The following is a 15,303-nucleotide window of genomic DNA, read 5'->3' on the forward strand; positions in this document are numbered from 1 at the left end:
ATGATTCAAGCTAGTCCCAAAAATAATATAAATTTGAATGGGTTTTAACAAATATTTATTGAACTATTATTACTATAACATCTAATTACTATTACATTGTTTTGCACAATTAGTTGCATTTATATCAAATAAATGAATTTTTTAAATATTGTTAAAAGGTTTAGTCTAAAGATACTGCGAATGGGAAGTTTTTGTCGGCCTTAAGATTTTATATCACAGCGTTATTGACTGTCACTTGTATACCAGATCAGAGACTGGTATTGAATTTAAAAAAACATAACTTAGATTGAATTATGAACATGAAATGCTATATTTAATTGGCCAATGTTAGGTCCTCTTGAAATATATCAATAATTTTTTTGAATCCGAAGCGTAATAGAGTTTGCAGATAGCGCAATATTAGTAATCGGCTGTAGCACCTCAATTACAAGCGCATGATTGATTTTCGAAGTCGTTCTAATGTCCACTAATGACCGGCAGTCGCCCTCTGAGCAAGGCTGCGCTTGTACATTTTAATACATTATTCAGTCCCTGTCATATGAGGTAAACGTGTAAAGTAAATATCAGGCAAGCGTTAATGACTGTCGGACCTCTGCTACGCATGCCTAGAAGACAATTTCTAAATATTTATCAAACAGCACAACATGTAATTAGCGAACTATGTACTTTATCTTTTTTTTATAAACACAGCTTTCAGATGGTTTTACACGGAGCGAGATCAATCCTTTAATTTTCATTCGTCTATTTACCTATTTCTTTGAGTGCCTCTTATAAATATTGTTTATTATCCGAAATTCTGAACTTGTTTTTACTAGATTTTTTAGCCGTTCCAAGTTACTCCGCCTATGGGATAAAAAGATAACAAATTTTTGAATGACAGCAAAAAAAGCACATTTTTACAATGATGAAGTAGCTGACAGTTCCACTGAACGTAGCCAGATAATTGGTCGTTTGAAATGTGTTATTTGTTGTGATATAATTAGTTTGATTTTTATAATATAATTAATATTTGCTCAAAGTCAAATTGGACCTTCGTGCCTCGCCCTGCTCTACATATATACTTTTTATTAAATTTACTTTGATTTATCGAATGTTACTTGAAACTTTCAAAAAGCAGGTCAAAGAAGAAATACTTAATTCATTTTCTATCTCTCCTCGCAGAAATTTGAAAATTTTGTATAAGCTTAGTAGTATTGTACACAAAATCCAAAATCCAAGACGAATCTGAAAAGCTTGAAACGTAATCAATAAGTCGAAAGACCAAAAAAGACTTACATTGAATTATACCAAAACTTCCATTTTGATTGTTTGGACAAAATATAGACAAACTAATGGGGTTTATTGTTTTTATAATACCTCGTTGTATATAGCATTCAAACAACACATCCTTATACACTAAAAGTATTAATTTTTTTCTCTAGAAATTGTTTAGAATATACCTTATTTAGCAAAACGTTTGCCGGGTCAGCTAGTATGAAATAAAAACAAAACAAAATTATTCCATAGTTTACTAGATATCACTGGAAACGTGCTGTAAGCTTGAAAAGAACAAGCATACCATTTTTGTGGAACAATTGCTTTGATTCGAGCATTTCTCGGTTTTGGCAACTTTGTTACACACACATGCATATATATATATATATATATATATATATATATATATATATACATAGCTGGGCACCGTTAATCAAATAGTTAACTTCGTTAATCGTTAATCCGCTACAAAAAAAGTTAGCTTCGTTAAACGTTAAAGCGTTACATTTCGGAAGAATTAACGCAAGTTAACGTTAATCGTTAATCCGTTAAAATGTGTAAAATAACATTTTTATATCGTTGCGTTAGTGAACTTAAAAAACTTATTGGTTTAGGTTCTGGAAGTTAACAGGTTATGAATAAAACAAAATACTTGTATAATTCAAATGTGTAATTTAACCCTTCGCGCGTTTTATGCACACTTCCGTGTGTATAAGGAAGATGGCACAATTATACCGCGATAATAACGCTATTGGTCAACTTTCCGTTTTTATGATTGCATATTGTTTTTACAAGAATTTTTTTCTAAATAAAGGGAAAGAGTTTTTTTTAACTTCCCGTAGGGCAAAATCCGTGTTCCCGTAGGCAAAAAAAAAATCGAAAATGAAAATTTTTGCATTTCTCGACGTTTCAAAGGTTTCTGAATATTTTGGCATACCTTAGAAAAAATGGATGTATGTGTGTGAGTGTGTGTGTGTGAGTGTGTATGTGCGTGTATGTATGTGTATTCGGATACAAATGTTGGTCGACGATTTCGGGAACACGGATCAACCGATTTGAATAACTCAAAAAAACATTCGATTCGTATTGATAAGGAGACGTGCTGATTAGTTTTTGGCGAAGGCAGGTCTAGTCGTTCTAAAGATAAGGGGCAAAATTGTGCCGAAAACGGTAACTCAGTTTTTAAGAGAACGGAGCGTCCGATTTTAATAATTCAAAAAACATTTTACTTGTATTGACAAGATGAAAAATTGATTTTCATGAGGGCAGGTCTAGCGCTTTCGAAGATCTAATGAAAAAAGTAAAAAAAAAATGTCATTTGGCGGTCAAAAGTGATCATTAGACATATGCACATCAGATTATCAGATATTTTATAGAGATTTTAACAATAAGTATAAATTTTGTTTACATTCCTATGGGTTCCGTACCAATGTTTATCCTTTAGACTGCGACGCGGCGCTTACGCGTTTTATATTTTGTCTCTATGCAGTTAAAGCAGTACGATTGCTTTGAAAAAAAGTTCAGATCCTCCAAAATATGTCAAAATAAAGAAAAGTAATTTTTTGTCCAATTTATAGTTTCTCAAAAATCTTATTTTTTCGAAGTAAATTTTTTTCAAAAATGTTAATCGTTTTTAAAAAAATAATTATTTTTGCTTCGGGAAGTTCCAGCAATTTTCCTTTAGGAACGATGCCTTAATTGCCTTAAGACAGAATTCCATTTACAGCTAGTTTTTGCGAAAAATAGGAAACGCGCGACGGGTTAAGCGTCGGGCATAAGGAGCATATTCCCCTTCATGAACATAAACATGTTGAAGTTCTCGTCTGAAAGCGAGGCTCGTTTTCGTGTCAAAATGTCTTTACCCGTGGAAAACAAGCGTTCGACTGCAGCGCTTGAGGGTATAGCAGTATTGTATTTAATAAATAGATTTATGAATATATGTTCCCCGAGAAATGCAGCATCGTTGAACGAGTCTTTTGATTTCAAATCCAGCCACATTTTAACGAGACTTTGCGCTTTATTCTTTAAAGAGTTTGTAGCTCTTTGGTTTTTCTATAGACTAAGTGACAGATTTGAAAAAGTCTTCCTCCTCGTCATCATCGTTGTTACTCGCATTGCTCCCTCCGCCACTTAAACTATCTCTGTCCTTCGAATTTTCCGCTGCTTCTTGCCGTAAGGCATCTTCTACCTTTTTTTCCATGCATTCTTACTGCATCCACTCTACTGCTGTCATACGTTTCCAGCCACATCAACTGAAACTTTGGGTGAAATGCCGCGGCAAGTTGGCACTGTTCATCATTCAGGACTGGTCGAAATCTTTTCTCTATGCCATTTAATAAGGCATTGGCTAAAGCTGTGCCGTGCGGTAAATAGTAGGCATTGGATTAACGATTAACGGACTTCTCGCATTTTAACGGAAGTTAACGTGTCCGTTAACATTTTTAAAAGTTAACTTAAAAGTTAATCCGTTAATCAAAATGTTAACTTCGTTAATTAACGATTAACGGATTAACGAGTTAATGCCCAGCTATGTATATATATATATATATATATATATATATATATATATATATATATATGCACACATGCATACTTGCACAGATTGGTAATATGGGATGTTCGAGGCTGTACCTATTTATATATAAGCATGCCGGCTAAAATAAAGAGAAATGAAAAAATGCCTTAAGGAAACACGTCTTCAACATTAAGGTATATTTCTTACAGTTGTCACATGAATAAAGTGAAATGGCGGGTCGTTGAACTTTTAAAATTGTACGGATTTAGATTGTTAATGGAAAAACGAAAACGTATAAATTAACTTGTACGAAAATATTCGAGAAAAGGAAGCTCACGTCTAGTGTCACATTTTTCAATGTTTAATTATTAGGACGATGGATTAAGCAGCTGATATAGAGTTCGCCTTTATATATATATATATATATATATATATATATATATATATATATTAGGGTGGTCCTTAAAATGGTCATTTTTGAATTTCCTTGCTCCCAGAGGCTCAAATGGTTCCAAATAGGTAAAAAACAATTCTCTGAAAGTTTTAGCTCTTAATATTAATGTTTAGATAGAGCGCAATTCAATCAAAGTTTTGTTTGGAAATAGCATGGAAAATTTTTCAAAAAATTTAAAAATGTTTTTTAGATGTAATTTAGCGAACAAATGAACGAATAAAACTCATTCATTTGTAGCTAAGTTATACCTAAAACATTTTTTTTTAATTTTCAAAAATTTTTCCATTCTCTTTCTATAAGAAGTTTGATTGAATTGCGCTATCTAAACGTTAATATTAAGAGCTAAAACTTTCAGAGAATTGTTTTTTATCAATTTAGAACCATTGAGCCCTGGGAGCAAGGAAATTTGAAAATGACCATTTTTAGGACCACTCTTATATATATATATATATATATATATATATATATATATCAAATTTCAAGAATAATATTCTAAACAGTTTTTAATTCAAGACACTATTTATGTGTATTTTAAATAATGCTACTACATGTAAACGTGTTGATTGCGCTGATATACAACTAATATAAGTCTAAATTAATCAAAATGAATAATAAATCTGTGTCAATTTATCAATATATTCGAAAATATAACCGAATAAATGTTTTTAAATTTTATAAATAATTAATATAAAGAAAGGTCTTCTATCTTAATCTATTGATGCAAATTATATAGGTTATTTAAATTTTAATATATAGCATTTTGATTATTGAATTCAATGCGTTCTTTTGAAAAATAGTTTGTAATATTTAGAAAAAATAGTCATCTTTAGGAGCTAAACACCAAAACCTTCAAATAACGCCAAATCACTGGGATATTTTGGAAGCAGCTTATATATATACATATATATATATATATATATATATACATATATATATATATATATATATATATATATATATATATATATATATATAAGTAACCCCGCATAACACGGATTCGCTCCAACACGGTTTAAAAATTGGGACCATCCCACTCATAGTACAGTACTTTTAAGGCCCATATTCGCTATAGCACGAATTGATAATTGAGAAAAAAAATCTTAATAAAACAAAAAATATAGTAAAACCTATGAAAATCAAACTTTATTTAATCTAAAATTGCAAAAATCGCCGTACAATAGCTCAATAAATGTCATGAAACTGGTGCCAAAGATAAATATTTGATATTTATTATTCGAGCGCATACGTTTTATCGAAAAAAATCTGGTATCATCCGAACAATATATTTCATATTTTTTAAACAAAGATTTTTCAAATAAAATGAGCATAAAAGTTTAATTAATCTTGTTGTTAAATATATAAATATCATTTGGCTAAAAGCAAATAATCGCAAATATATTTTTTTTTACAAAAAATAATGCACGGATCTGAAGGGTAGTACATTAGTACCGAGCTCAGAGGATGAGGATATCTTTAAAAAAAAGGATCGTGTTGTATAGCACTCACTCGTTAGTTATGACCTCCAATTTATTTAAATAACGTCCAGATTCCGAAACAGAACATAGTGAAATATCTTGATCTCCATTTAGACAGCATACTTAATTGGAAAAGCCACATAAAAACAAAAAAGCAGCAAATAATGATCAAAATGAAAGAATTTAATTGGCTACTGCGTAAAAAGTCTAAGCTCTCTGTTGAAAATAAGTTGCTGCTATATAAATCAATCATTAAACCAATCTGGACTTACGGAATTGAGCTCGGGGGATGTGCTTACAAATCAAATATAGCTATAATGCAGAGAACTCAGTTAAAAATTTTACGTACAATTCTTAATTCTCCGTGGTACGTGACAAATGAAACCATTCACAGTGACCTCAACATAAAAACGGTGCAATTAACGTTCAAAAAATATAAGGAAAAATACAAACGCAAACTAGACTCACATTCGAACCCATTAATAGTTGACATTACTCAACCTTTTGGCATAAGGAGATTGAAACGACACTGGTCTTTAGACTTAGTCTAGTCAAAGATTAGGTCTAATATAATATTATTATATTAATTGTTAAACTGAGAAGATCTCATTGGAGTTCTTCTTACGCATCGCTCTTAAATATTGTCAATTTAGCTCATAGGAATCATTATGTATTTCTGATTGCTAAATAAAACAGAGTTAAAAAAAAATGTTAGTTATGACGACAAAAAAATATAATTAATCTGTTGTATATTATACAATGATTTATTATAAAATCATGATATGAGGCATGTTTTTTGCATTTGCATAGTTCTTTGTCTCGTCTAACAGGGATTCGCATAACACGCTAGGTTTTGGGAAAGTAACTACCGTGGTATACGAGGGTATATATATATATATATATATATATATATATATGTGTGTGTGTGTGTGTGTGTGTGTGTGTGTGTGTGTGCGTGTGTGCGCGCGTCCTTGCGTGCGTGGCGTGCGTATATATGCAATGTTTTGACACCATGTTAAGTAAATATCAAAAAAAAAAAAATAATTAAAAAAGTTTCGATGTGATACGGCTCAAATATATAAGGATTTTATGTAAAAAGTCGCAATGTTCAAGTCGATGAGTTACTGCCCTGTGTGAAAGCAGCTTTAAGTTCGTACGTGTTATGCGCGTAGAGTCAACAGTCGGCCCAAAAATTGTTGCTTGTCAGCCACGATTGGTTGACGAAACTCATTTGGGCGGGCCGTGAAAAATCAAATAAATCGCTCTGATTGGTCGTGAAAAGTGTTCCTAAATATGCAATCGTAAACATATAGTAACAATACTTAATCATCTATATATATATATATATATATATATATATATATATATATAATATATATATATACGTATATATATATATATATATATATACATTTCAGATGGTGATAAATATGTTGATAAAACAAAAAACTTCTTAACCTAGGCATTCATAATAAAATAGAAAGAACACTAAGATATGTTTAAGATAAATTTAATAAATCTATTTCGAGTCCCAATACACTTCGTAAAATAATCAAACTACAAAAACAATCATTGTATTTTTTGCAGAGTTTTGGTTTACTGAAATTATTTTTGTAGCTACACCAATTTGTCGAACCTTGTAGTTTCTGAGCCAACCATCAGAATACTTACATACACTTACAGCAACTCTTAAATCTTAGGCGATTTTTTTCCTTTTCAACAGTCATTGGTCTTGTTACAGACTTCTCGTCCGAACGTACTATACTAAATCATTTGAACAATACACAAAAGTTATGAAAATGTATTAATTCAGCATAAGGAATATATGGAAATAAAATATAAACTAGCTTTAAGTGGAATTCTGTCTTAAGGCAATTAAGGCATCGTGCCTTAAGGCAAATTGTTGGAACTTCCCGTACCAAAAATTATTATTTTTTTTAAAAAGTATTAACATTTTTGAAAAAAAATTACTTCGGAAAAATAAGATTTTTGAGAAACTATAAATTGGACAAAAAATTTCTTTATTTTGACATATTTTGGAAGATCTGAACTTATTTTCAAAGCAGTCGTACTGCTTTAATTGCATAGAGACAAAATATAAAGCGCGTAAGCGCCGCGTCGCTGTCTAACGGATAAACATTGGTACGGAACCTATAGGAATGTAAACAAAATTTATACTTATTGTTAAAATCTCTATAAAGTATCTGATAATTTGATGTGCGTATGTCTAATGATCATTTTTGACCGCCAAATGGCATTTTTTTTAACTTCCCGTATGGTAAGTTATAGTAATCGCAAAAAAATCGAAAATGAAAATTATTGCATTTCTCGATGTTTCATAGGTTTCTCAATATTTTGGCATACCTTAGAAAAAATGGATGTATGTGTGTGTGTGCGTGTATGTATGTGTGTGCGGATACAAATTTTCGTCGACGATTTCGGGAACACGGATGAAGTAATTTGAATAATTAAAAAAACATTCGATTCGTATTGATAAGGAGACGTGCTGATTAGTTTTTGGCGGAGGCAGGTCTAGCCGTTCCGAAGATATGGGGCAAAAAGTGCCAAAAACGGTACCTCAGTTTTTAAGAGAACGGAGCGTTTGATTTTAATAATTCAAAAAACATTTTACTTGTATTGACAAGATGAAGAATTGATCAAATTTTCATAAGGGCAGATCTAGCGGTTTCGGAGATGATTCATTTGTTCTATAATTCTTATGTTCCTATTATGTGACCGTAGAAATAGAAATGTTAATTCATGAACGCTGGATTATTCGTAAACATAACAAATATTATTTTAATAACTTATTCACAATATAAAAATAAACTTTCATTTATCATCAGAAGATTTAATATTTTGTGGTTTTATTTAATTGTTATTTGAACCCTTAATGCTGTCAATACACAATCCGATTGTTCGATTTTTTTTGCTTATTGTGTGTTTTTGTAAATTATAAATCAGATGAGTTTTTGTTTTTTTTTTTCGAGTGTTTATTATAAAGTAGATACAATCTATTAGAATTCAAGTTGCTTGGTGTTTATGCTGTTACGAATTCTATTCATTGAAGAATAAATTTATTCCGTGTTTCTCAATATATTTTATTTACTGAGTTTAATTACAATTAAAAAATAAATGCGGTATATCATCATTTTTGTAACTTATGTTTATGGAACATATATAAATATGATTGATATTATTTTCTATGAAAATGTTTTTTTTATATATATTATAAATAATAAATAAAATAATAAATTTTAGTATTTTTGTTAATGATACTGAATATACTACAATATTAGCAAATTAAAAAATTAAAAGAGCTCCCATTAATGAGTGATTAGAGCTGTAAGATTTGAATCAGAATTTTTGCCTGATGTCATGCAGTGGTGATATCGCTTTTCACTCGAAAATATAGATAGATAGATTCAATGAAATTAAATCTAAAATGTTAATTTTTCAAAATTTCTGAAATGTCTAAATTTCTCCAAGTTTTCAAAAAATTTAAAGTTTTCTTAAAAATTTAAATTTTTGGTACGGAAAGTTTCGGAAATTTGCCTTAAGGCACGATGCCAAGCACCAGTAGTTTGCTGTATATATATTTTTATTGCTTCTTACAAGATAAATAAATTATTGGTTCGTTGATAAATATTTTTTCAGGATTTTTTCCGAAAAAGACCTCTGTTTTCTTTCGATGGCCCTGTAAAAGATGAATTGTTTTTAACACTAAAACTACCGGCAATTCGTGTATACCTGTAACTACCGCGCGGTCAAATTCACCTACAATTAAAAAGTTACCTATTTTATTATTTAATTCAGTTAATTAATTCATTATTTAATCTATATAAAATAAAGAAATTTTCATGAAGTTTTCATCTAAATTTATTTTCATATAATTTCTAAAAGTAGTTATAAGAAAAAGACGAATAAAAATAAATATTTATACAGATTGCTATATGCTTAAATAATATATGTACTTTATTCGGCTTTTTCACATCGTTTACCAATTTAAGCATATTTGAAGCTAATATGTTTGTTGTTTCGGAACTTTCATTTAAAAAAATTTGACGAGTTTTTCATCCAAACAAAGCCGAACTTGTGGAGTGTTGATAAAAACTTAAATTTGTTGAGATTTTGAATATGCATCGTCGAGTTAAAAAATTATATATAATAACTAAAACAAAAATTAGTGCCTAAAAATGCTTTTAGTCGTTGTCTCTCTATACACAATTTACGCTTTTATCCAACTAGGATCAAAGTGTTGAAATGAACCAACTACAAATTTTCGACTTCATGTTACATTTCATAGGAATGTGGTCTATTACATTTTCACCAAACAATGTACTAACTAATACAACTTCTAATAGTTTTCGGAACACTATTGCTACTTTCTCACATTTCTATTTTTCGGTTTACTTTTTTACACCAAAGTAATGAAATTTGATTTAAACAAGTTTTTTATAGTTAGTGATTGAATAAAAATTGTCATATAGTTTGATATTGGTATTTTAACGTTTAAAAACGATAAAAGTTATACACAAAAATTGATCGTTTTGACCGGCTTTGGTAGGTTTAGTGTTAATTATACACGGTAGTAGATTTTGAGATAAGCAAATAATAAAAGTCTAATCTGTGTTCTATTATAGAGTGCCTCCCGGTTATGTGTACCAATCGCCGTACCTGAGCCCCGCAGCGGCTGGTATTGTACCCCTGCAAGCGACGCAACTATCGCACGCGGCGGCCGTGGCAGCAGCGGCCGCTTCTGCTACGCAGTTCTACGAATATCAACAGGTCAGTGCAATTTGAACTATTTCACAATTTCAAAGATTCCTCGACTAACAATAAGACTTAAATTTTGATCGATATGGGCTTCAAATTTATTTCTTTTGATAATAATGTTATTATTATTAGAATATTTGATTATTATTAATATTATTAGAATATTTGACATCATTTTTTGGTGAGATTCTATTAAAAATGGCACACTCTTTCGTAAACATTTGAAAAACAACGTTTTAGTCTGATAGCTAATATAGATAATTTAAGTATTTAAGTGTTCAGATCTTGTATGTTGTTACGAAACTCTCAATAAAATGTAAAAGTTTTACGTATGTAATTTATGTGTTTGGAAAAATATAAAAAAATGTTTACAAAAGAATTTAATAATTGAATAAAAAATTTTTACTGCATACTTTGAATTTTGCGAAACGCTCATTTTCCACAACTTGATACCTCTTTGAACCTCTTTTGCACTTGCTTCCGTACTTACTTTATTTGAAGCTTCTGAACCTACTTTTTTCATTAACATTGATTGACATTGACAGTGTATCGTCATACACTATCAATGCCAATAATTTTATATATTTACATATAAAACATAAAAATATTTATTTAAACTCTAAATTATGTAAAAAATTAAGAATTTTCTATATATCTTTCAACATTCTGCAATGCAATAAAAAAAATTCTTTGAGCGCAAACGCTATTAAATGACTATCGATTATGTTTATACAAACATTTTAATTAAGACTTCTGATATTAGGGTTCATATATAAACTGACATTGTAGAAAACCGGTTTTTGTATAGTATTTTTCCAAAAAAAAGGTTTTAACCGATTTCGAGTTTTTATAAAAAACCATTTGCTCGAATAGTTCGAACAAAAAATTTCAACAGAAAATTTCGAGTGATTAAAACCAGTTTTTGCCTGAAATAAATTACTATTCAATTTTATTGATAACTAGCTGACCCGGCAAACGTTGTTTTGCTAATGAAGGTATGTTCCAAACAATTTCTAGAGAATCAAAAATATTAATACTTTAAGTGTATAAGGATGTGTTGTTTGAATGCTATATGCAATGTGGTATTATAAAAACAATAAACCCCATTAGTTTGTCTATATTTTGTCTAAACAATCAAACTGGAAGTTTTATACATTTTCTATAGAAAACATGGTATAATCCTATCCAAGTCTTTTTTGGTCTTTCGACTTATTGATTACGTTTCAAGTTTTTCAGATTCTTTTTGGATTTTAGATTTTGTGTATAAGTAAATGTAAATAATACTACTGAGCTTATACAAAATTTTCAAATTTCTGCGAGGAGAGATAGAAAATGAATTAAGTATTTCTTCTTTGACCTGCTCTTTGAAAAGTTTCAAGTAACATTTGTTGAATTAAAGTAAATTTAATAAAAAGTATATATGTAGAGCAGGGCGAGGCACAAAGCTTCAATTTGACTTTGAGCAAATATTAATTATAAAAATCAAACCAATTATATCACAACAAATAACACATTTCAAACGAACAATTATCTGACTACGTTCAGTAAAACTGTCAGCTACTTCATCGTTGTAGAAATGTTCTTTTTTGCTATTTTTCAAAAATTTATCTATTCCTTTTTACCCTATAGGCGGAGTAACTTGGAACGGCCAGGTGGCAAACAGGTTTAATGTTTTATTTTAATTTTAAAGGTATTTTTCAAAATAATTACATTTTAAATTATTTTTATATTATTTATAAATTTTTAACTAATGCTAAAAACTACCAACGGAAGAAAATACTTTTATTATGGATCATCAAAGATTACCGTTTATCTCCCGATAGCAGAGTCAGAATCAAGGTTATAGCTGGTTATACATCTTTTTCCCTCTACTTTCAAATATTGTTATTAAACCATGCTTAACTTTACTGGTTTTTGACACATCAGTTGTGGACCTTTTTAACCGCGGACCTTCATATATCACCATCTATTCTTTGATAAATTCTGGGACATTATAACTGGGAAAATGTTATTCGAAAAAATGTTCCTTTGATCGATACCAAATTTAGGTTCTGAATTTAAATAATATAAATAAAAAATAATATAACCCAGAAAATGTTTTATAAATACCAATGAGTATATAATTATATAAATGAGATCCTTCAGAGCACCGTATTTGAGAAAAATATTATTTGCAAAAACGAGTGCTACAACGCCAAAAAGTGCATTTTCATATTACAATTCAAAAAAGTTGATATTTTGAGTTTCTAGTAACACTTGCGATCCGTTTAATAACGTTTTTGTGTATGGTATAAATGTAACTACAAATATAACTTCTTACACAAATTTATTCATAATTATATCATATTCACCTAAAACATCCTATTAAACGTAACTGAACATCATCTGTCAAAAACGTTCGACATTCGAATTATTAGCCCCACCGTTCATTGTTTTATTTAATTTACGCTTCTACAAATTAAAATATTATGGATTTTCAAATTAAAAATGTAAAGTTTCTACGCGATTTTGAAATAATCTCACCTTTTTGACAACCTACTGATTAGCATGAATTTTTCAAGACTAAGACTGACCAAATCGGTTTAGCCGTTTTCGAGTTTAAGCGGATCATTTTATCGAGAGCTCCATTTTTATACATAAGAAGATATTTGTTTTCTTGTTTATTACATATAATGTAAATATTTTATAATAGTGAAACGAAGGACGGCTATAGATTTTCATCAATCTGGTGAATTTTTTTTTTAATCTACATAATAAATTGGAAACCGGCATTTTCTACTAAAGTACCGGTATTCAAATTACATATTTAAAAACCGACTTATTAGTTTAGAAACCAATTTAGAAATTAGAAACCAATTTAACAAATTGTGTCTGAGAAATTCTCATATGAGGCATTTTATTGAAATTTTGTCTAGTAATGTTTATTATGTAGAACATATTTTGTGCATATTGATCTAAAATATGCATTTTCACTTCTAATCACAATTGTTAGATTTTATCTTTGTACTGTACTGTATCTTTTACAGGCTGCAGCTGCAGCAGCAGCTCAATATCCACAACAGTATGCAGTAGCGGCACAAGCAGCTCAGCAGCAAGCAGCTGCTGTTAATGGATTCGAGACATATCCTTACACTAGCGTCGCGGCTGCCGCAGCAGGTTTGTAAATTATCAGTAGTAGTAGACAAAAGACAAAAACGCTAAAAATTTCAAATATAAGGTATTAGCAGATTTGGATAAAGTTTAATTCAGCAAAAATAAATCGATTTAATATTCATTTATTTATAACATTAACGCCATTTGTTGTGATATTCAAATTTTATTTGAACCCAGGTGCTGCAGCCAGCGGTTACATGAGCCCGTACACCTACGCGGCTCTGCCTGGCAGCGGCGCTGCTGGATTTCCAGGACTCTCGCCATATCAAGCAGCGACTCAGCCGGCACTTCAAGAAGCTAGGCTGCCAGGTGTCTAATATTTGATTGAATTAAAGACTAGGCTAGTTTGTGTCTGTGCGATTGTGACATTGCTATCATTTCAATAAGCTAATAAGAAATTACCATTATGAGACATGATATTTAAAGATAGTTTTAAAATATGTATAATTTGTTACGAAGTGTGCTGAGTATTATTATTCTCATTAACATATTTTATATCGACAAATGAGGATAAAATGGTGTAAATCTCGCTTTTCCGTTCATTTGTATGTTTCATATAATGGTGAATTGTTGTATGCTAATTGATATTATTTATGGATGGAGTATGATAGATTTTGCCTGGTATATTAGTTGGTGGCGAATTTGGCAAACTTGAAGGAAGTTTATAGTAAAAGTATACACAAATATTACATATTTTTACCATATATCATTATCCTATATGAAAAAAGTTATTTTATTTAATAATAAAATTACCTATCAAGTTTCAAATTTGTCACAATATTTTCATATTTCAATTTGTATATAGTTTATTTGAGAAAATCATCTTAATATTATGTCGCATGAATTATTTGAGAAAATTATCTAATATATTATGTCGCATGAATTATATAAAAAATTATATTTCTAAGGATAAGAACAAGTTTAAGCCCATTTACCGACGTCGTGTAAGTTCACTGTAAATAAGTTTAATTTTAATCAATTATCGACAATCGTTTTATTGTGAATCTCTCTATGTAATCACATAGATCTATAGGACTAATCAATATATAGTGAAAATGGTAAAGTTTATATATATATATATATATATATATATATAATATATATATAATGCAGATGCTCAATTAATTCATGCCGCATGTGCCCATGATGTCTAAATTACTATATTTGATACAAAAGTATAAATCAAGGACTACAACTAATAATTTAGCGAAACAATGTTTAGAATCCATAAATAAGTGATCGATTCGTATTGATATTAGGACAATCGGATTATCTGTGACGTCGGCCAACCCATGATCGTGATTTGAGAATTTATTTGTTTGTTTTATCACGCCAGCGATATAATTCTTTTGGTTACTCATGTTTAAGAACGATTGAGTTGTTGATATTATTATCTTAGTAAACCTATCCATAACCCTTTATAAATCAATTACGTTACGCTTAACACCTGCTGAGACTCGCATATGCCTTGGTGAACTGTACTCAGGATCATTTTTAGCGGATCTGCATATACATCATCACTTTCCGATAAATTAATTGACTCGAAATCCAGCTTAAAATGATCTGGATCTGGAATCAATTCATTTTCTTAGCTTTTTGTCAGGTGTTCTGCAATTCTTAATGTCGTTTCTGTTTCCATATGGTATTGCTTCCTGCAACTCTGAGCTCTTCAACTT

The 15,303-nt window shown here is 30.0% G+C and overlaps 1 protein-coding gene across 1 annotated transcript in view; it reads left to right on the forward strand.

Annotated features, from left to right (window-relative positions):
• Positions 1 to 14,248, forward strand: part of LOC113377461 (RNA-binding protein 24-like) — a 65,113-nt gene extending 50,865 nt beyond the window's left edge. Inside the window, exons 4-6 of the mRNA XM_026617790.1 lie at positions 10,342 to 10,486; positions 13,501 to 13,630; positions 13,805 to 14,248. Of these exons, the coding sequence (XP_026473575.1) occupies positions 10,342 to 10,486; positions 13,501 to 13,630; positions 13,805 to 13,944 (415 nt within the window). The 3' untranslated portion in view covers positions 13,945 to 14,248. The remainder of the gene's footprint in view (positions 1 to 10,341; positions 10,487 to 13,500; positions 13,631 to 13,804) is intronic.
• The last annotated feature ends 1,055 nt before the right edge of the window (positions 14,249 to 15,303 follow it).

This window comes from Ctenocephalides felis, unplaced genomic scaffold (genome assembly GCF_003426905.1).
Source record: "Ctenocephalides felis isolate EL2017-DRISC unplaced genomic scaffold, ASM342690v1 CF-g0.4_SCAFFOLD_01886, whole genome shotgun sequence".
NCBI classification, from domain to species: Eukaryota; Metazoa; Arthropoda; class Insecta; order Siphonaptera; family Pulicidae; genus Ctenocephalides; species Ctenocephalides felis.